The sequence below is a fragment of the Manacus candei genome, unplaced genomic scaffold (genome assembly GCF_025592945.1).
Source record: "Manacus candei isolate 608988 ecotype Guabito, Panama unplaced genomic scaffold, ASM2559294v1 h1tg000023l, whole genome shotgun sequence".
Taxonomy (NCBI): Eukaryota; Metazoa; Chordata; class Aves; order Passeriformes; family Pipridae; genus Manacus; species Manacus candei.
In genome coordinates this window covers 6,098,055-6,120,999 of record NW_026138071.1, presented here as the reverse complement: position 1 = coordinate 6,120,999, position 22,945 = coordinate 6,098,055, and the positions used below count along the sequence as shown (strand labels likewise).

Sequence of the window (22,945 nt, the reverse complement as noted above, 5' to 3'; positions counted from 1 at the left end):
CCCGTACTTCATAGCATCGCGCAATGTCACTCTCGTACCTCATTTCCGAGTTGCCCTTTGCATTGTTATTCACAATGCACTTTGCGGAAGCCTCTATTTAATTTATTATTTTTTAACTATTTTTCTCTTTTCCCTGACACGAGGCTGCCCCAGAGGCTCCGCTCTCTACCCGCCCGCACGTCCCACCCCGCGGCGAGGGCGGCCCCAGGAACAGAAAATCGATGGCGCTTCCTCCCGTCCGGCCCCGCCCCGGGCCGTGCGGAAGTGACGCGCGGGCGGGCGCAGCGCGGCGCGCGGCGGCCATGGGCAGGAAGGAGCGGGGTGAGAGGGGCCGGGACGGGGTTGGGGGCGCGGGGACCTTTCGGGGGGCCCTTGAGGGGGGCTCGTCACAGCTCCCGCTCTGCTCCCAGATAAGAAGAAGTCCAAGAAGCGCCATTACGACGACGACGAAGACGATGAGGACGAAGGTGCCGGGAAGGAGCCGCAGGAGGCGGTGCCATCGGCGGCGGGGAAACAGGTGGAGGAGAGCGGCACCAAGGTGGACGAGTACGGGGCCAAGGACTACCGGCTGCAGATGCCCCTGAAGGCCGATCACCACTCGCGGCCCCTCTGGGTGGTGCGTGCGGGGTCGGCGGTGCCCGGGCGTGGGACGCGCTGGGAGCCGGGGCCGTGGCGGGGTCAGTGCGGGACACGGGCAGGGACCGGGATTTCCCCCATGGAGAAGCCGGGACCGCTGCGGGGCCGGGCGGGGACGCCCCCGGCAGGCCGGGATGTGCGGGGGGCAGAGCCCCGGAGTGGCCTCGGAGCGCTGAAAGCGGGGTTTGCTGCGGGATGGGGCGGCCCCTGCAGCGCCTGTGCGGGGACACCCGGGATGGGAGCCCCCGGGAATGCCCAGGGAATTGCTCACAGCCCAGCAGCCTCCAGGCAGGGCCCCGCTGCCGGGCCCCCCTTTCCGCGGGGGTGCCGTGGAGCACCTAAAGCCAGACGTCTCCGGGTGGGCCGTAGAACAGCCCGTAGAGGCATGTTTGCTGATGACACGAGTGGAACTTGTTGCAGCGATGCAGCGACAGGATTTGTTTGTTGGAGTGAAACAGCTTTAAGACAGACTGGTCCCGTTTTCCGTAACTGGTGCTGTTTGTTTTCTGTGTTCTGAAAGGGACCTTAGTAAACCAGCCTAGGGCCTGGTCAGTGGCGTAGCATCTAGAGAAGAGGTGGTTACCCTGGCAGCGTCTGCAGAGTGCCTTTCACCAAGTGCTGTGACACCCAAGTGCCTCCTTTCCCTCTCCATTCGTTCCTTCTATGTAAAATGAGTGAGGAGTTTTATTGTTTCAGGGCAATGGGACTGGAAGCTTGCATCTGCTCAAACCATTTGTTTAGCATTAAAAAAGGACCAGTCAGTTGGGAAAAGCTTTATCGATTTGGGTGTGGTTTATTCTTAGTGCCATGGAAGGGACATGGACAAATCAATGTCTGGACCCTTTCAGAAGACAAAATTTATGTTTCTGCATCTCGTGTGTTCTTGTAAATTCATTAGGGCAAACCCTTTTTTTGAAACCCAGTAGTGTCTTACTACCTAAATAGCAGATTGTCACTGTGTCATTATGGCTACTTCATAGGAAAACCCTGATTCATTCAACCAGTACTGCTGTGCCCTGAGCATTTCTCATTATTTCTGCAGGCTCCTGATGGCCATATTTTTCTGGAAGCGTTTTCTCCAGTTTACAAATATGCACAGGACTTTTTGGTTGCCATTGCTGAGCCCGTGTGCAGACCCACCCACATTCACGAGTACAAGCTGACTGCTTACTCCCTGTATGCTGCAGTCAGTGTCGGTTTACAGACAAGTGATATCACCGAGTATTTACAAAAACTGAGCAAGACTGGTGTCCCAGATGGAATAATTCAGTTTATCAAGGTAAGGCTATTTTATTGGCATTGGAAGTAGATCTGTTGCTACTAATGAAATCCTTTCCTTTTGCCTCTGCCTAATTGATTTATTGTTTTTTAATTATTCATTGTTTTTGACTGCTGTATTCTGTCACTGTTTCAAGAGAACATTATTTTATCTTTTGTCTTCTTCTAAAGTGTATTTTTGCACATACACTATTTCCATAATATGTTCTGTGTGGGGTTTATACCTTTTTACAAAAAAATACATCCAAGTGTCTGTGTAGATACTTTGAGCCAGTAGGAATTGTACGTTGGGGGAGCTTCCTCAGATTTGCTCTTGAGGAAGATTATGAGTGTGGGAAGCAGCCTGGAATAGCTGGGCACTATAAGACATAGCCTGCCTTATCCTACAACTATGTTCTCACAGTCTTGGAAGCAGATTGGAATTAGATATAAAAACTGAATACCTGTGCCTGATTTCCTGCATGAGATGATGTGAGCGTCTTCTGAAAATACCTTTTCAGGTTTGTTCCATGATCAGAACAGCATTGCAAGTAAATGTTTTGTGGTAACATGCTTCCCCACAAAGCCCTAAACCCATTGCAGCGTTTGGTCCCAAACATGGAATTGCTCTTTTGCATGTTCCTAACGACTGCTGTGTTTGTTTGTAGCTGTGTACTGTCAGCTACGGGAAGGTGAAGCTGGTTCTGAAACATAACAGGTAAGTGGTTTCTTCCTTAACTCTTGTGGCAGAGGAAGCATTTCAAGCACAGACCTGTGCATGAGTGAGTGCTCTCAGTAGCTCTTGAGTCTCACAGCTCCCAGCTGAGTGTAGCAGCTCTGGGTAGAGAATCACTTTTACAGTTGCTGGAAGTATTTAGTACATTAACCAGTGAATTCAATTTGGATGTCCTGAGCTAGTGCTGGTTATTGTAATATTTTTTAAAGTAGGTTGCAAATTTGATATTCTAGCTTGTTTCTTTATTGCTTGGACTTGCAATATATCCCTGAGGTTTTCAGATCATTGTTTCATTCCTTCCTTCCTAATTTACATGAGCCTGGTTAGACAAGTTTTTCACACTGTCCTGCAGTCTTGTGTATTCTGACTTTTAATCTGTTACTCGGGAAGGATAAGCAAATTCACTGGCAAGAGGTGGGTGCTTGTGACTAGGTTCCTAGAAGACAACGCTGGGAGGGACCTCGAGAGGTCAGCTCATGTATCTAAACCTGTGATTCTGCAGTAGGGAGGGAAAAGAAGAAGACAGCAGGAACCTGAAGACCATGTCTGTAACTTGCCTGTGTTTTCTCTTTTTCCTTTTATTTTTTTCCTAAATTCTCTGTGGTCTGACAACCATAGATAAGCCCTGGGACTATAATCTAATGCTCTGCTTGTGCTGCTGCTTTTTTGAACCTGCTGCTTTGGGTAGAACTAGCACTGATGTTGCTGGCAAGCTTTTTTGTTTCTGAGAAGATTTCTCTCATGCCACTTAAGTCTCTCTTGGCTCATATTTTAACTATGATCTCAAACCAGCGTCATTATTGATGAATCTCCAGGATGCATTGGTTTTAAATTTTTAGGTGGTTTGTGTTTTGGAAGTTTTGGATTTTTGTCTTTTGTGCTTTTTTGGTGCTGTAGACAGGACTTTAAAACACCACATCCAGTGTTTTCACAGTCTCACCTCAGTTCAATCTCAAAAAAATTGACCTGTGTCGCAGTCACAAATAAGACATGTATGTGAGAGCTCTGGGCAATTCTGCTGGAGTTTTCCCACTTATGTTAGAGAATGTTTGAGCAAGATGGATAGCTGCAGAGTACATGATGCTTTTGGTATGAGGCATCTTTAAAAATTTTGGTTGCCATAATGTCTCTGTTTTTAAATTAGCACCCCAGGATTGGATGCTTATGAGTGCATCTGGGACAACTGTGTATTTAAGCATCTCTACCACTCTTCCTATGAGTTATTGAGTTGAATAGTTCATAAAAATGTTTTTCTTTGTTCTTTAATTTTAGGTATTTTGTGGAAAGTACCCACCCTGATGTTATTCAGCAGCTTCTGCAAGACCACGTAATTAAAGACTGTCGCCTGAGAAATGCTGAGGGTGAAGAAACAGAGCTCATTACGGAGACATTCACGAGTAAATCAGCGGTATGTTTGGGCATGTTCTAAAAGTACTGCAGTGAGATTAAGGTAGATAAACTCTTGAGTAGATTGGAGTGGTTATTTGTTTGTTGTATCAGCGGGTTCTACCTGCAACAATCTGTGGCTCTTTAATGAGCATAAGTTTGTGAGGGAGAGGAGGCCAGAGTAAGTCTCTAATGAAACCCTTGGTGAAAATTCATGTCCATCTATTTCAGATTGCCAAATCCAGTGAAGGAGGCCTTGGTCCGTCAACATCACAGGGAACAGATACTCAGAATAAGCCAGATGTCCCAGCTGACTTATTTGAGTTTTATGAACAGATGGACAAAGATGAGGAGGAGGAGGAGGAAACACAGACAGTGTCATTTGAAGTCAAACAGGTATGGTATTTTAACCTCTGCATTTGTAGCTTTGGGGAATGTGCCGGGACTTGGATGTAAACATGAGAACTGAATGGGAAGTGCCATAGTTCTGTTTGCTAGGGGAGATCACTGGGAGTCATTAACATTTCTTTCCTTTTGCCTTCCAAAATCGAAGAGTCTTCCTACAGGGGTTGGCAGGCTGGGTGTTGTTCCTCTGCTGCCTGCATAGTGCTCACAGGCCAGAGAGGCTCAGGGGCTGAGGGAGGTTCCTGTCCCATGGGGCTGAGCGTTGCTCTGCGCAAGACAAGCGAGAATTCAGTGTAGGGCTGCTTTCAGAGAGGTTTTTTGGTTTGTGGTTCATGTTTGCAGAAGGAACTCTTGGTGGTTCCAAGTTCATTACTTAAGAAGGAGAGCTGGACATTGGAGCACAGTCCTTGCTTGACCTTCAGAGAGCTTTTGTAGAATTTTTCAAGTTGTTTTTGGACTTTGTGATTCTAGTGGTGGCTTACTGGGGGGAAAAGAATTTATAGAAGATAACTTAATAGATGTTCTGTTTATTTTAAGACACTCAAACCAAACCAACAATCTCTTGGTGATTGACTCAACCTGTCATTGTGGTGGAATAACTTCCATACTAGGGTATGGAGGTTTTCAGGATAACAGATGTGCGGCTTTAGTAGGTCCTTCTGTGTAACACACAGAACCCTTTGTGTCTGTTACTGAGCTCATTGTTGTAGGACTTCAGGGTGTAGTTTAGTCATTGCCAGATAAGCAGCACATCCAAGATGAATGCATTATGCTTTTCCATCTGCCTAAAAAGGCCTCTCTAATAATGACTGTTATTTAAAATGTTTGAGGGGGCAGGGGTGATTACAGATAAAGTTTCTGGAATCAACCTTAACTCTTGCAGACTTCATAAGCATAAAAAATAGAAGTAACTTCACTTGGTACTATATCATCTAGTTGTTTCTAGGGAAAAATAAAAGAAAGAATTAATTCAGATATGGAGAATTTACCATCTGAAGCTTTACTTCCTCTTTAGGAGATGATTGAAGAACTTCAGAAGCGTTGTATCCATTTGGAGTACCCCTTGCTGGCAGAATATGATTTCAGAAATGATTCCGTGAATCCTGATATTAATATAGATCTGAAACCTACTGCTGTCCTCAGGCCCTATCAAGAGAAAAGCCTAAGGAAGATGTTTGGAAATGGACGAGCCAGGTCTGGTGTTATTGTCTTGCCATGTGGTAAGTTTCTATGTTGGTACTTAGGAGTTTTGTTCTTTATTTGCCTTTGGTAAAGGGAATTCCAAATATGACATCTTCTTGGATTTCACAGAGCAGCAGGAACTGTTGTGGTACCAGTGTGCAGAGTCCTGTTGGGTTTTAGGAGCAGGTGGCAAGGCTGTGCTGGGGGAGAACCAGTTAACAGAGCTGTGTTGGTGTCCCTGCAGGGACTGCGGAGCTGGAGCTGGTGGGTGGCCGTGGTACCTTCAGGTTGCCATTCACACTTTCACTGCGCCCTCTGTCATCTCTGCCCATCTGCCAGTGAAATGTAAACCTGTTGGCATTGGCATCATGTGTTCCTTGGTTAGGAATAGGGAGATGGGGGGGAACTGGGCATACAAATGTGGCATAAGGTGGTGAGGGTTCTAAGGAAGAAAAGAGCTTGTGTGCACAAGTTTTGGGCAGGGGAGATTGAGGTAGAAATGAGGAATGTGCAGACTGGGACAAGGTATGGGAAGCAATGGAAAAGAAGTGTGAAGGAGGAATGGGAAGATCTAAGGACTTCTTTGTGTGAGAATGCACATAACTGGGAGAGACAGAGTAGATCACCTCTGGGGAAGTTTTCTGTAGCCACCTGTAATTTAACATGCTTTTGAAATTAAAAAGCATCAAAAATGATTGCTTCTGATTGTCAAAGCCGTTGTTTACAATTATTTTCTTGAGAAAATGCAGTTATGTGTCCAGTAGACAATCCACTCGTTTTTTTTAGAAACAAATATTCCGTTTCTTTAAGATTGTTGCAGCAAAGAAACAACGAGGAACTTGTCCTTGCATGATTTCATATCCTCTCACAGTTCTCTGCTCTTTTGTTTTGTTTGCCTCCTACTCTCTACCTGAGAGATGACTAATGAATGTCACTCCTCTTGCCCTGCAGGTGCTGGCAAGTCTCTGGTTGGAGTGACAGCTGCATGTACTGTCCGCAAGCGGTGCCTGGTGCTCGGGAATTCTGCAGTGTCCGTGGAGCAGTGGAAGGCCCAGTTCAAGATGTGGTCCACCATCGATGACAGCCAGATCTGTCGGTTCACCTCTGATGCCAAAGACAAGCCCATTGGCTGTTCTGTTGCCATCAGCACATATTCCATGTTGGGGCACACGACAAAAAGGTCCTGGGAAGCAGAAAGAGTAATGGAGTGGCTTAAAAGTCAAGAGTGGGGCCTTATGATACTTGATGAAGTACACACTATCCCTGGTAAGGAAAGGGCCTGCAAACCTTTTGTATTACATGCCATGTTAGTGTCTCTCTGCTCTTTCAGAAGTGGTGTTTTTTTGCTGATTTTCACCTGATTCATATAGTGAGTAAACCCATGGCTTAGGGTTTTGAGACAAGTAATCTCCTTCGTTCTACTTCTTTTTTCTTTTTTTCCCCTGATACTATGCAGTTTAGCTGACCGTTAGTTTTCTGAAATCCTTCAAATTGGACACTGTGTTTTCTATAATGGCAGTGTAAAGTAGAGGTTATGTGTAGGTTGATAAAGTGCTCTTAAAATACATGAATTACATTTGTATAATTGTGTTGTATTTGAACAGGAGAGGAATTAATCTGCCTTATTTTCTTCTGAGATGCAGTGGCACTGCAGGCTAGCTTTTAATATCTATTTCTGCTCAATATAGTCTGAATAACTATAATGCTTACCATCCAGAAATAGCTATTGTCTTTGAAATTACTATGTAATTGAGATCTATACTACTGGAAAGCAATAATGTAGTATTAAAGTGTCTGTAGAATAATCCTGGCTAAAAATACCACCCAGGATTCTGTTAGCTGCTCTACCTTATTCTCATTTGAATATAATTTGGTGTCTACAGAAATAATAGACTTCAGAAGTAAACCTTGATGATTAACTGCCACTTTATTGAAGTAGCACAGTGCTGGCACTGTTCTGTCACTTTTGTTCTTTCTTGGTTTCATAAAAATGAAGGTATGGCATCTCCTCTGTGACCTCTAGCAATACTAAAGATGAGTAGTTCTGCCATATCCTACAAGTCCTGAAGTCCTTGTGTCATAGTTCTTTCTAGGAAATAATAAGCCATGGTACCTCTGAATATATTAATTTTCTTTTGGGGAATGTGAAATAATAAAGATTTCAAGTTTACATGGATTTTCAGAGTACACTGACAATGCAAACTAAAGGTGCAATCAGTGTGAAGTTTTGCTGTAACACAGATTTGTTAGGAGTGTATGTGAAACGGGATCCAATTTCCCAATGCTGTGCTTGCTTTGTGCTCAGGAGTTGATGAAAGTGGGTTTTTTTTTTAAGTTGCAGTATTTGTCTTCTAAAACCATTCAGGAAAGTAAACAAAAAATTTGTCTTGCATTTCTTAGCAAAAATGTTCAGACGTGTGCTCACTATTGTACAAGCTCACTGTAAACTGGGGCTGACTGCTACCCTGGTCAGAGAAGATGATAAAATTGTTGACCTGAACTTCCTGATTGGACCAAAGCTCTATGAAGCCAACTGGATGGAGCTGCAGAACAGTGGCTACATTGCTAAAGTCCAGTGTGCTGAGGTGATGCTCTGCTTTTTGGTACTTCTAGTGTTTATTTAGTATGCTTATAACTTTTTGTTATTTTTTTTAAGGAAGATGTATAAAATTATAAGTATTTAACTGGGAAAAACAGCTGCCCTTGTGACTTTTCATTTGTTTTGTAGCTTAGGCAAGGCTGTTGCAGGTCAATATGAACATGGGACAAATCCAGTAGCCACATGTTCTTTGGAGTGACTTCAGCACTCTTTCTGTTTGTGGGGATTGTGGTGCTTGATCAGCTGTGTTGCAGTCAACATTTGGAAATGTGAACAGGGCACTGCTGTAGACCTGGTTTGATGCAGTTGACATTCATGTTCTCTTATTTGACTTTGTATCTTAAAGTCAGTTCTCTGCGGTAGCTTAACGTTGTGTTATGATGAGCTTAACATCAGGTGCTGTGCTGGAACCTGCTTTCTGGAGACAGCACCTGGTAGACAGTCTGTAGTTGTTGAGAAAAATTCTTGTAACTCTTAAAACAAAGAAGGATAGTAGAAATTTTAAAAAACGTAAGAAAACACCTGCTTATTTCAAACCTGAATGTATGAGGTTGAAACTTGAAAACGTAGGACTAGATCTCACCATTTCTTTCCAATATAATAATGGTGTGAACTCTGTTCTTTCCAGCATATGGGTGAGAGAAAAATCTGGTATCAGAGAAGTGGAAGTCTTTCACACAGGCACATTAGAATGTTAAAATAATTTCTGAGTCAGCCTAAAAGTCTGACTTAATGTATTGTCTCTGATAATTGACAACGCAGATACTTAGGGAAGAGTATAAAAACAGGGCAAACGTATGTGTTACTTTTCCTGTCATGTCTCCAAGCTCTCCATTATTTACAAGCTGTACATGGTTCCTTTGTAAGTATCAGTAGATTGCTTTTTCATGAACTTGTCCAGACTCTCACTGAATGAAAGTTTTAGCAGCTATGCTATGGTAGTTTCATAACTGTTTCTTGTCCCTTTGGGGTTTGGGGGGATTTTTTCCCTGTTGTTTGTGGAGATTTTTTGTGTTGGTTCTTTTTGTTGTTTTGTTGGTTTGGTTTTTTGTCTTCTTGTTGTTGTTGTTATTGTTACTATTCTTGTGGTTTATTTTAAGCCTGTCTTGCTAATTTCATGCAATTCTTCCTAGCTCTAGTACTGGAATAAAAGATGCAGATGCAGGTCAGCTGTCATCTGTTTTGAACACTTTGCAAACTGGAGGTTGCAGAAGGAAAATACCCAGTGTTTTGAATTCACAGAATGCAAGTGAAGGGCACCTAGAAAATAACTAGGATGAAGGGGGAGTAACCAGTCCTCAAATTCAGAGTTGCCCATTTAGGCACTTTGGGTAGTTTTGCCTTGTGAGCAGAATTCTTCTCAATCCCTGAACTGCCCTTTAGTCATTGAAGAGTGAAGCGTGGACTGTGTTTTGTTGTGAATGATGGGAAAATTCTGCACGTTTATATTCTTTAGGCCAATATTTTGAACTGACATTAGATGGCATACCAAAAACAAATCATAAAAAACCCCCAGTACTGATGGCTGATAAATAACAAGTCCAATACATGCACAACTGCATTGTATATTTGTTCAGATTTTCTTGATGTGTTATCAAGCAGTAGCATCTTTAGTCGACTTGGCTTGTTCTCTACAGCCAGGAAGGTGTCTGGTTTGCTCTTGGAGCACAGTTCTTTCCAGGTGACCAGAGAGGGCAGTGCATCTGTCTGACAGGGCAGGTCATGGTCATTGTGGCTGCTGCTCTTCCACTGCTCTAAAAAAGAACAAGCAGCACAGTTTAAAAAGTTACACAAAGTTTGGAAGAATACAACAAACCTGTTCTTTACTTGTATTTTCAGAGTTTTGTATTTTACAGATAATCCCTTTCTGAGCGGCTGTACTAAATTTTTGGCTTGGAGTGCGTGTCTTGCAAAATGTAAAAATGAAGATATCATTGGGATGAGAAGTAGATCTTACCCATTTTCAAATCCAGAAGAGAATGCAAATACAAAATATATTGGGTTTGCCATGTAGTCAGAGGTATTGAGCAATAGATGAAATTTTTTACTGCAGTCAGATATTCAGTATTCATATCTCATTGTCACTTTGATGTAATTCCCTTCTGATTCAAGAGTTTTAAGTCTTTCATTCAGACAACACAGGATAATAACAGAGCCTATTCAGTGCATAAGTTTATTTTTAATGTAGTCAAGGAATGAAAAACACATAATCTAGCATTTAACTCACTGGAAAAAATGTTTTGAAACAAAAAATTAGTTATTAACAGTACAGAACAATTCATGTTCAAATAAACTGCAAATTATCACTTAACTTCCTCAGCTGAATGGTGGTTATTAAAGAGACTTTTCTCTGCAGTATTTTGTTAATATAGATATGGGGGAATAACCCATATACAGCAGAGTAAATGTTTTCTAAATTATGTGCCCTATGGATCATATGATTATATACTATTGATAGGGTAATATCATTGGCATAAACTTTTAAACTTCATAATTTCTTCTATTTTCATGCTACAGTAGAAAAAATAAGCCTAGGCTTGTGGAGTACTATGATAGTTATTTACATAATAAAATAATTGCTTAGGAAAGTCTGTTGAAAACTTCTAATCACTCCTAGTATTTTGGAAGTTCTAGACTTTAGCTGTTAAAATAAAGGTCATTCCTTTGTGGGTATATGAAAAAAAATTGGTAAATTTGGTCTGTAATGAAGACTAAATGTGTCTCAGCTTTCAGAATATGGATAAAAATTTTTATGGAAAAAGCTTTGACTTCTGTGACAGGGAAATTATACAGACAGTTCATTCCTTTGATTGCTCTTAAACAAGTAGTAGTGCTCACTAGATTACTTAAGTAGGAAACATAAAGGAACTATCTTTCAGTCTTGTTCCAGTCCCACTGCCTATTTCTGTCTTTGATCTCAATGCCAAAGCATTTTGGAAGGCTGAAATGTTGATGAGGTTAAACAGATTTTGGCAGTGCTGGAGACTACACCAACTGGTTGCTTTCATTTTGATACAGAAATTACTGTGTTAAAACCTGTGGCCTGCACTATACAGAAAGTGCTAATCCATTATCATCCCAATATTTTTTCTATTCCCACTGGAATAAAATGAGTAAATAACAGAGGGTTAATTTATGTGTGTGTGTTTTCTAATCGTAGGTCTGGTGCCCAATGTCACCTGAATTTTACAGAGAATATGTAGCTATCAAAACAAAGAAAAGGATACTGCTGTACACCATGAACCCAAATAAATTCAGAGCCTGCCAGTTCTTGATTAAGTTTCATGAGCGACGGAATGATAAAATCATCGTGTTTGCTGACAATGTGTTTGCACTGAAGGAATATGCAGTCAGACTTGGGAAGTAAGTGTTCACAACCAATGATGGCACTGTTGTTTTCCTCCTTCCATGAAAATTTCCTTGCAATCTCATAGCTTTCAATAGTCTTTGTTATTTCTTGTAATGCTTTAATTCCAATCCTCCTGTATAAAAAGGAGCTCAGGAGGGTATTTTTGGATGGATCTTACTGGCACTGCAACATTACTTCTGTGTAGAACAGTTTGAAAAGAATCTCTGTTTAGCGCTTGTTTCAGAGAAGTTTACATCCCATATTTCTGTTAAGGACAGTATTTCTCTGTCTATTATTATCTTTGTTGTTATTATCATCATCTTCATCATGATCCAGTTGAAAAGGGAGGGGCTTCTAAAAATATCACTAGAACTGTTTTCTCTAATGAATGGTAGCTTCCCCTGTCTCTGAGACATAGGTTTTCAAGTATGCACACTCTGGATCTTTGAAGATCTTTTGGGACCCAGGGCCTTCCTCTTGAGGTTGTTGAAAGGTCTCAACCCTGTCTAAAAAACCTAAGACAAGTTTTCTGGGGATGTGTGCTGTACCAGCGCACTGCCTAGAACTGTTGTAATTGTTTAATAAACAAAAGGAGTATATTTCTCCTGAGAGCTCCTGGATACCTTAAATGCCTGTAACATGGGTGCAGTTATGGAAGGTTGTACAAATAGAGTTTAATGAGGGGTCAACATCAGTGTGTTTGTAGGGTTTGGGTATGAATGATCAGGGAGAGTTTGCCAGGATCAGGCACAGAGATTATTGGGGAAATAAGCATAGAAGTTGGCCTCATCTGTTCTTTGACAAACCCAAAGAATGTCTTGCTTGCTGGAAGCTGTGGGGCATTTGGAAGGTGTATGATTTAATGTCTAGGAATTTCAGCAGTACTCCTTAGCAAAACACAAGTCTTACACTTTCCAAATTCCATTTTCCAACTTCCAAAATTCATGATCAGTTCTGAGTGTATTTTAAGAGCCGTGTGGTGCTGGTGTGCTGTGACATCAAAGAGCAAGCCGAGCTGATGGTGCTGGATGAATTCCAACACCCGTGGTCTCTTTCATAATTTTTTTAATCTGTCTGGACAGAGATTAGCTGTAATGATGCCTCTGGAATGTCCCTAGCAGTGTTCAGTGCACCACAGACAAAGCCTTTAGCAAAGGGCATGCTGGGAGGGGTGATGCTACATAGCACAGCAGTTTTAAGTGGGGTAGATGCAACAGAAGCGTGGTAGGAAAACCAGTTAAAGAAATAGTAGGTGCTCCCTTTTGGTGTTCTTGAGTGAATTCTCTGTTTCTGTCATCATTCATGGAGCTCCAGGTTATCTGGCTGTCAGTGTTACCAAAAAAGGAGGCTTGCAGTGCTGGATGAAGGTGAGGGAGTCTTTGTTTTAACCAACCAGAGATATTTGTATCATCATTTGCTGTGAGCAGCTAAAAGAAAGGGAGCTGTTGTTTTGGGTAGGGCAGGAATTACATGTGTGTGAGGAGAGCAGCTCAGCACATAAGGGTGAGCGCTGTGCGGAGGGTGGGAGCACAGTTCCCACTGCACTTCTCATGGAAGCATGCAGGGTGGGTGGGCTCCTGGATGGACAGAGAGGTAGCCACGGTCTGGCTGTTACTGCTGACTCCTCCCTTAACTCCCTTTCCTTCGGTACTGGGGAACCATCAGGGAAAAGCCACGCACATGACAGGAATTATTTTGACTGTAATTTTTGGGGCCGTAGAATTCAAATTTGCTTAACCAGCTTTTCCTCTGTCATGAGTCTGTCATCCAGTATAGAAGAGCTCATGTGCTGGCTGCTTTTTACTGGTGTTAGAACTATGTTTAAATCACTGTTTCTGAAGGACTGTGCCTCTGTGGTTTTGTCAGTTAATGGGAGAGGGATCTATCTTTGCAAATCCCTCAAATGTCTTTTTGCAGTGAGGAAAATGAGTCATTAAAAAAAAAAATCCATCTAGCATTGAATGTTTCTAGGTTCAGGAAAGTACTTAGATCTGTGTCAATGAATCACTGTCAAGTAGAATCTGGGCATTTTAAAATGGAGGATTGATAGCCAGGAGCTTGGGGTTTTTCTGTTCTTAATATAAAATGTCTTTGAATCCCTTCTTGGTGACCTTAAGAAAAGAAAGGCTCACAAATGCTTTAGTTTCAGTTTAAATCTACCATTTAAGTTTTGGGGATTAAAACCACTACAATCTAAATAATAAATGAAATTTAAAAGGAGACTTAAAATACTAGTGAATGCTACTAATTGAGTAGTAATGGTATTTTTTCAGAGTTAACTCATTTACCACCTTCAATTTTTAGCTGTATTTTTCTAAATACCTGGTTAAGTACACTAAATAGAAAAATTAGATTAGAAGTGACTAGGATTTTTTGCTAAAAAAACCAAACTAGAATAAAGTTTGTAGTAAAGACAGTAAGAGGAGCCAATGCACAGGAATTAGTTGATAAGAATAGAAAACTTTAGTACTATGCACTGCATGTTTATGTTCAGCTGCCATTCATGTATGTGCAATATTAAATGTTAAATGAAAAATTTGAACTTGGTTCCTTGTGTTAGAAATAACCTATGGAAATGTGAACAAAATAGAAACTGTAGAACCTGATTCCTGTTGTTTGAAAATGCTTGTTAACCAGCACTTGGAAAAGTAGTGCAACAGATGACAAAGCAGTGCTGTCCTGCATGCCTTTTTTTTTTGTGTGTGTGTGTGGGCTTTGCTGTTTCAAGCTTTTTAGTTTTTTCAGCTCTGTTCTGAAAACAGCCAGACCCTGGGAAATTCAGACTAGTCCAAGTTACTCACAAAGTCTGTGGGCAACTGAGAGTTTGTGTGAACCTTCAGGATTGAGATACTGACTGTTCCATGTGATTCATTGTCAAATGTTAGAAACCTTAGGTGAAATGCCACTGTGAGCTGCTCATGGAATGTTTGGGACCTTGTTCTCAGGCCCAGAAGGTCCTAGAAGGGGCAAGAGGTTAGCTTTAAAAGCAACAATAATTTTCCCAGAACAACATCCAGCCCCAGTTTATGACACTCACTGTATCCTTGGTAGAGAAGCCTGGATTTTCAAGTGTTTAAATAGGAAGCAAAGGTTGCAGCTGTCACTGTGCTAACTCAGTACATTTGAGGAAAAAAATCTCTTTATTTTAACAGCTGCCTTCAGTCTTTCACATAGGCTTAGCAAATGTATTAGATCTGTTTATATACAGCTTCATTGGTGCTCATAATTGCAAAACATTTGTGACAGTCAGAATTTCTGGCTGACTGGGTTCCTGCAGAGGGTTCTACAAACCACTGGGCAGCTGCCATGAAGAGCCAAAGAAGTTAAAAGTAAACTGAAAGCTGTACCAAAATGTTTTGGTTTTGTATCTGTTCAGATGTGTACTGTTCTCCCTGCCATGGTACCTCATACAAAATGAGTGAGAAATCTTGAATTTGTTTCATTTGCGTGTTTTGTTCTTTTCAGACCCTATATATATGGCCCTACTGCACAGGGGGAAAGAATGCAAATTCTACAAAACTTCAAGCACAATCCAAAAATCAACACTATTTTCATTTCCAAGGTAAGTGAGGACATGCACTGCATCCTTGTACCTGTTGTCAGAGTCAACTTTATTGAAGTTACACATGCATGGTGTGCATTTGACATCTTCATATTGCAGCTCACAAAGAAAGGTGTGCTTTGTATTTATTGTTTGTTGGTGATACGTGGAATTAAGATCCTGCTCAGAGGCTGTTGCTCTGTTGTAGGTGGGTGACACGTCCTTCGATCTGCCAGAAGCCAATGTTCTCATCCAGATTTCATCCCATGGTGGGTCGCGAAGGCAGGAGGCTCAAAGGCTGGGACGAGTGCTGAGAGCCAAAAAAGGTAAAGGAGATGGTGGTTGGGCTCTGGGCCTTGGATCATAGTATCCTAGAGTAGCAGAGACACTGGATGTTCTTGGTGTTTCTTTATATCCTCCTTGGATTACGTTTTAGTCAAAGAGAGTATGCCTACATACCAGTGAATGAATATATGAAGCATCTTCTGGGTCAGTAAAGCTTAGTGATGGGAGAACTTCCAAAGGAAAAAGGAAAGCTGAAAGAAAATTAAGTTAAAAAAAAATAAATGCTAAGCAGCCCTGGTACATCCTGGACTTCAGATAGCCCTATGAATTCTTAGCTAAGTATTTTTGTCTTACTTATTTTAATACAAAAACATTGCAAACTTTGGTTTACATGGATAAAACTTTCCCTGTGTCTCTTTATTAAGCTTTTTTGACATGCATTACTTTTGCCTGCTTCTTTACATAATAGACTTAAAAATAATTTTATCTTTCACTTTGCCTAGCAGAATAAAGAAGCAGGTTCTTCTCAGAGCACCTGTATGATTGTGTTAATCTGCATTTCCTTTTCCTTTTTTTCTTTTTCACCTATTCTCAATTATTAAGAACAAGAGTAGGAGTTCCTATGCTGTGTCAATCAGTTTATGCAAGGTCTGGGTGCAGCTAAACTTTGCAAATAGTTTTTATGGAGACAACTTATTTAAACACCTATTTTTAGCATTTATTCCTTTTTTGTTCTTTGTTACTAATCACTGAATGATTTTGTGTCCTAGGCATGGTTGCAGAGGAATACAATGCCTTTTTTTATTCTCTTGTATCCCAAGACACTCAGGAAATGGCATACTCAACAAAACGGCAACGGTTCCTTGTAGATCAGGGTTACAGCTTCAAGGTAACTTGGCCCTGCCATTTATTATACTTGGAGCCTAATTTTCATATTCATTCATGTTAGTATTAGATCAAATATTTAAGAATTCTGGTTGTGGAATGCATTAACGGAGGTTTTTCTCGCAAGCGAGAACTGTTCCAGTGTTGTTTTTTCATCTGTGGGGACAGATACAAATAGCTGACATCCATTTGCCCAGAGCTTTTCTGTTTTCTTTTCTTTTCTCTTCCTCCAAAGGTTTGTATTTTTCATTTCCAGCTATATGTATGTATATGTACACCACTGAGTAAGATTTTATATGTATCTGTGCTGTCTGTAGTGTTAAGCTGTTTAGACCATTAATAAAAGTCAAAGACAGTTCCAACAGGGTATGGAATCAGAAATCCTTGTCTTGGTTTTGAATAGCTAACAATGAGGAGGAAGAGCCCTCACGTTGTACTGTGCTCTATTTCTTAGGTAATAACAAAGCTGGCAGGCATGGAGGAAGAAGAACTTTCATTTTCAACCAAAGAAGAACAGCAACAGCTTCTCCAGAAAGTCCTGCAAGCATCTGACCTGGATGCTGAGGAGGAAGTAGTTGCTGGAGAGTATGGTTCAAAGTCAGCTCAGGTAATGAATTCTCTGAAAAGGATGTCCACAGATGGGACAGAACTGGACCATTTAATTTCCATCCAGTTCTGTGTGTAATGCTGTCATTAGACAGCATTAGACCTGGTATCTTTTATGAAACATTAGAGAACAGATTTATTTTTTAAGCTGTATTAGCTTTTAGCTATTGGAATAATTCACTTTTTGAGCACTAGGAAGAAATTTGATATGGAATTAATGTCCTCCCATCATATTTGAAGGAGATGATGACACATCTATTGTTACAGATCTTCACGTGTATCTCCTAAGTCACATGCAATGAAAATATTTTTAAAAACTTTAGGATACAAATATGTCACAGCATATACTTTTTTTTGTGTGGCACTATGCTCCTTGAATCATGCCCTCATTTCCTCATACCCAGAGTGCAGAAACATAAGGGCCACTTTTGTTCAATAGAAGAACTTGTAAGGGTTTTTGGCATTAGGGTCACTCAATGGGCAGTGCTGCCCAGTAGCCAGTGGGTGTCAGTAGGTTAGAGCTGGTCTGTGATCACACACTAAGAACGTGCCAATTCTCCTTGTACCTGCAGGTGTCCCGTCGAACAGGCACAATGAGCTCGATGTCTGGAGCAGATGACACTGTTTACATGGAATACCATTCCTCACGGAGTAAGGCATCTACAAATAAACACATCCACCCGCTGTTCAAACGCTTCCGAAAGTGATGCCCTCCACGTGTGCATTTTGTTAAAACTGTGGTTCCGTATACCTGCTTCCTTAACTGAAAAGATGGAATTGAAATTTCTGACAGGTCCTTTAAAAGAATTTTTTTATATGACTGTATAGCCACATATTTACTTAGCAAAATTATGTGCTCACATGGATGAATGTGAAAGGAAAGAAGGAACTAAATCTTACCACAGGAATACTATCCAGTGATTGGATCCTGGTTATACCTGTCTGGTTTTCAGGGTAATTAATAGATTTTATTTTTATCAGCTGAAGACTCTTTTTCAGAAGAATTCTGAAAAGGTTTTGTAAATGAAGTTTGTACTGATGTTTGAAATATTATTTATCTGATTATTGTGTTTGCTCAACAAAATACTGTTTTTTTAAATGCTTAAATAAAAATCATTCATTGAGCTGAACAAATCCTGTAAGGAGCACTTTATGTAATATTTTTAAACTGGGAGCTAATTTATACTTGCGACTTAACCTGTCTTAAAATTCTAACAAATTGGTCAGAAATATTTTGAAGTTTGAGGACAAGAAAGAGAGAGACTCTTTCCAAAGTAAACTTAAGGAAAGCATTAGTAAATACAAATAAAGTCTATGCTCTGTTTTCCTCATTTTCTTCTTACTGTTGAGAAGTTGCTAAAATAAAAGCTGTTTCCCTTGTCATTTATATTCTATTTATTAACCATGCAATAAAACCATCGTAACTGCTCAACAGTGCAGTGTCACCACAGAAGTTATTACTGAATCAAAAAGCATTTTGACTTCTAACAAGGTGAGTTGGAAGAATGCATGAAGGAAAGATTACTGAGTTTGCGGTTTTTTTAATGAAGACTGCAGTATAATTCTAGAAAATTAGAGGAGAAATGGTGGTGGTTTGTGGCAGAAGAATGCTTTTTAAATAACATCTGCTTAATGCTGTAACAGTTACACTACTTGGTGCTGTATTATGAGGTGGAGGGTTTTTGCTGGTAGAGCTTTAGGAACAACCTATGAAAGAAGGTTGATCTTGATGTGTTGGTTCAAACTAGGTTAGTATAAATATTTACCATACTGGAAGGAGCATGTATGGTACGGCTATCCTGGTTACTTGACAAATATTCTTCAGAAAAACACCAGTTCTGTTTCTTATTAGCATGAATTCACAAATTGAGAGTGTGGAAATACTGGAAGCAAAATTCAGAAGAGCTGGTGCTTGTTTTCAGTCTGAGAATCAGGTAGTTTTGAAAAGGGAACTGAATTGCTTCAGTTTAAACTCTGGGCTCAGAGCCCCTACCTTGTAACACATGGTTCTTTCTCTTGTGCTGAGTCTTCTGCCTCACAAACTGGAACCAGCCAGTGCTTGAGTGGCTTATAAGGAAGAGATGAATGTGCAGTATTGTGGTGCTGATTTCCTCTCCCCAGTTTAAAGCGTTATTTAGTCCTGATAGTAGTTTGGACCAGCTGAGGTGGCATCAGTTAGTAGCAAAATGATAATTTAGTACAATGGGAGGGACCTGTGACAGTGAGATAGCTGAGCAAGTCAGCCAGTGTCCCTCTGCATAATTCTTTCTTAACATGCTTTATGAATTGCTTTGGAACTATTCTGCACCCTTCATACACTTGGAAAAAAACCTACTAAATGTGGAAATGGTTTACTATTGATTTCTGTAATTGTGGTACTAATAGTAGCTGGATTTAGGACAGCGCTCTAGTTCATGTGTAGTAAATCATGGCCATGATGACTAATGATCTTACTCTTCTAAGTAATGGGTCTGTGTGGGATGCAGTACATGCACCATCAAGTAAAGCACAGTAATTTTACAAGGTATGAATGACTCCATGCATCAGTGATAGCATCTTGGTGTTCAAACTGTAGGAATAATTACTTTGATATGATTAACTGCAGTAATTACCGCCTGCTGTTACTCCAGACTGAAGCTGCAAGTGGCAAACTGGTGTGCATTTACTCACTGCAGATGAGTCGCTGCTGCACCAGGTAGCACCTGTACCAGAAGCTTGTGCTTATGTGCTCTTCATCCTTGTGGCAAACCAAGAGTGTCTGTATGAAGGCATAAAAGCTTGAAGGGTGATGCTGCTACTCATCAAAATGACCTTCTAGACTAAAAGGGCACAGTGACCACGGGGTGGCGTTTCAGCAGCGTTACAGCTCAGCAAAGACTGAACTACACCCAGATGGTGTTTCTCTGGCTCCTTACACCTCCTGATGGTCATCATTTTTAGTAGTGCCATACTTTTTTCTAGTGTGTTTAAAAACATGGGACTTCAGGGCAAGTTCTCAGGATAACTGTAGTGTCGTACACCGTAAGAATCACAGGGCAAGGATCTAAACCTATGAGAAGTCTACAAGTAGAGCTGAATTCTTTACAGTTGGTTCACAGGGTTTTTGTTAAGTGCTATCAACACCAGGCACTGTTAGCTTTTTCTGATTTAAGTATCTTCATATTCAGTTAGTATTTTGCATGTTAAGTTCAAATTTTTTCCCCTTTCAGGAAAATGCATGGGAATTTTAGAAAGCATTTAAAATTCCGAAGGAGTAACTTCACAACTTGAAAAGATCTTTCAGAAGATGGGTTTTGAGGACAGTCAGAAATGGCAAAAATCGTGATTAACTATGGCTTTTTTAGTGAAGAGATGTTTTAAACTAAACTGAAAATTTTTGCTTACATTTCTTCAGCTTTTCTTCCTTACAAATGTTCTGAAGAGCCTGTCTCTGTAGTCTTAGCTGAGGGTGTTACTTGGGCAAAGTTAAATGCCTCTGATCAACTCTCTTTTACTTCCATAAATTTTATTTGTAGATGATTTATACTTCTAGCTATTTAAACAGTTACATAAAACAGTACAATATTTATTATACTGGATATCATAAAATGATGTTCAAATAATTACAAGCCAGATATAGCCAAGAGAATAATTCTAAAATAATAATTCTAAAAAAAAACAGAATTCCTGGTAAGATGATAATGTAGCCATTGACTCTGAATACTGGTGTTATTGACACAAAGACGTTCAACTGAACTTTGTCAGAGTTCAAGCAAAGAGGAGAACAAGTTTAAATTGGATTTAGAAATAATTAAACGAAGGTAACAAAGTACAATTAATCAGACCATTAGGGGGTCTAGACTGAGAGAACAGCATGACTGTGGATTTGAAGACAAGTTATCCAAAAATAACACATAATCTGAATAGCCAAGTTTAGTTGATATTATGATCCCGTTACATAACAAAAGTTAACTAAAACTGAGGCATGTCTGCTGTGAAGGGGCACGTGCTCCAACTTGTTTGAAATAACAAAAGACACAACTGACTTGTTACATAAAAAATATTTTCAGACTCCAATGACCAACAGGCTGAGACAAATGTCATTGTTTATATTTAAAAAACTGTGAGTGTGTTTCCGGTCAGTGTTAAGACATCTGATAAATGTATAAGCTGGAGAGAAATATTTATCTTCCAAGTAACATGAACATGCAAACAAACAGAAATCTAACAATAAGTAAACCACTTGAAACACCAAGTGCCAGTGGGGTTATACAACACAGTCCCTAAACTGGGACTACTGCCACCTCCAGAAATTCCTCAGGGGGAAAGCAGGTACTGTTCTGGTGAAGTACTTAAAGGACAAAACCTCTGCAACTTTTTCAAGTATCTTGGATAGAAATACTCTGTCCTACAATAATTTTGATGGAAAAGAGATAACGGTGGGAAAATAGTGAATAGTGAAGAATTCTAAATTAGGGAATTTACTGGAAAAAGGTACACCCAGAGAAAACTACAATAGTTGCAAAACTGTAGCCTTTACAACATGCTGTATCTAAGTTTATCTCACTAGCATATTAATACAAGCAGATGCTTACACTATCCTAATGGTGTATGACAAAATAATAATAAAAAAAATCTACCATACTGATAGCTGCAAGCAGGAGTTTTTATGAAGAGTTCGTATATTCCCTCCAGCAATCTAGAAATTACAATATGAATATAATTTTAAAGTGTAACTGTGTCTCTCAAAGCATCCTTAGACCAATATTAAGAAACAATGTAGCTGCACCACATAGAAACCTAAGAAGGAAAACTTCAGCGGTAACCTAGACTGTGATACACCCAAGTGTGCCTGACAGAGGTTCTTATGAAGTTCTTAGGAAGTTCCACGATAGCAATTACATCCTGCAGTACCTTGGCTACCTACCTGAGACATCCCAAAAATATCTGAGGTACCAAGGCTACCTGAAAAAGTAACCAGAAATCTGTAGCAGTGAACTAAGCCCATCATTTTATGTTTCTATCTCTGACATCTTTAACAAAAGATGTACAGATCTGTAGGCTGTTGTCATGGTCCCGGTAGTCCTCTTTTCCAGATGAAATAAGTTTCTTAACCTCACGCTTATATAATTTTTTTAAACCTTCTCAATTTTTTTTTCTGTTGCAGTTCTCTGGACCCTTTCGAGTATGATGAAGCCCATTTCAAAGACATTGTGTTAGCTTAAACCAGCATGTACTTCAGCAGATTTTAAGACTTTACCATCTACTTTTTATTCTTGTAATATTTACAGTTGCATTTATAAAGACTGATGCACCTGTCTAACTTCTCAGTATTTATTTCAATGGAGTTATCAGTGGCAAGAGTAAGCATGTGCACAGATCTTAACTGGATTGCAGTTAAATATATAAATGAATATAAATGAAGATAAATAAGGAAATATAAATATATAAATATAAATGAAGATAAATAAGGAAAACAAAAGCTATTAACTTCAAAGCTTACTAGACTTACTTTTCCAGCAGTTTATTCATAACTAAGTTCTAAAAATGTGGATTTTACTTGATACTCTTTTTTTCTCAAGTTTTACCTGAACTTCTGATTCATTTAAAAAACAAGGTGGGCTCTTCCACATAATTTCTGAAACTAATCAACATTTAACAGATTATCACATTTGGAATTACACAGAAATACACATGAAAACAACACAAACACTTTTGAAACCGTGCAGACTCCTACAAAGTTGACACAAGCTGCTTATGGAGTGTATCACATCCAAAAGATAAATCATTATGCAATACAAATAGCATCCCTGCATACTGTAGTTGACAGGAGCTGTTTGTAAGGTTATTGTGTAAAACCATTGCTACTCACATGTGGATGCACAAATGTTTTTCATGTATGTTATGGGATGATGAACGGTTCTAAGAGAACTTCTTGCAGAAAATACCCTATTTTCTAACATACAGGAATGAATTAATGCCCCAGAAAAAAATAGCCCTAACGCCACCTTTTTAGTGTAGGAGAAAGATGGGTTGAGCTTTTTGCCAAACTAATCACGAAAAGAGGGAAAAACTGAACTTTGGCTGCATATATAATGG

General features: G+C 40.1%; 1 protein-coding gene and 1 long non-coding RNA gene across 4 annotated transcripts; one reads left to right on the top strand and one right to left on the bottom strand.

Moving 5' to 3' along the window:
* The first annotated feature begins 267 nt into the window (after window positions 1-267).
* On the top strand, window positions 268-18,250 carry ERCC3 (ERCC excision repair 3, TFIIH core complex helicase subunit). The gene is made up of 15 exons (XM_051786924.1): window positions 268-321; window positions 411-616; window positions 1,679-1,915; window positions 2,562-2,611; window positions 3,902-4,037; window positions 4,247-4,411; window positions 5,436-5,640; window positions 6,554-6,868; window positions 8,003-8,187; window positions 11,362-11,564; window positions 15,016-15,112; window positions 15,300-15,417; window positions 16,147-16,265; window positions 16,716-16,868; window positions 17,440-18,250. Exons 1-15 carry the CDS (start codon window positions 303-305, stop codon window positions 17,572-17,574), a joined length of 2,343 nt encoding a protein of 780 aa, XP_051642884.1. The 5' UTR covers window positions 268-302; the 3' UTR covers window positions 17,575-18,250.
* On the bottom strand, window positions 15,145-22,854 carry LOC127470914 (uncharacterized). Of its 3 annotated transcripts, none has more exons than XR_007904453.1 (4): window positions 22,719-22,854; window positions 17,434-17,527; window positions 15,551-15,627; window positions 15,145-15,462 (listed from the first exon to the last, which is right to left on the bottom strand). It is a non-coding gene; the product is annotated as an uncharacterized LOC127470914 (long non-coding RNA). The 3 variants fall into 3 exon arrangements; XR_007904454.1 differs by lacking the exon at window positions 22,719-22,854 and adding an exon at window positions 21,774-22,712; XR_007904452.1 differs by lacking the exon at window positions 22,719-22,854 and having other exon boundaries at window positions 17,434-17,579.
* Between the last annotated feature and the right edge of the window lie 91 nt (window positions 22,855-22,945).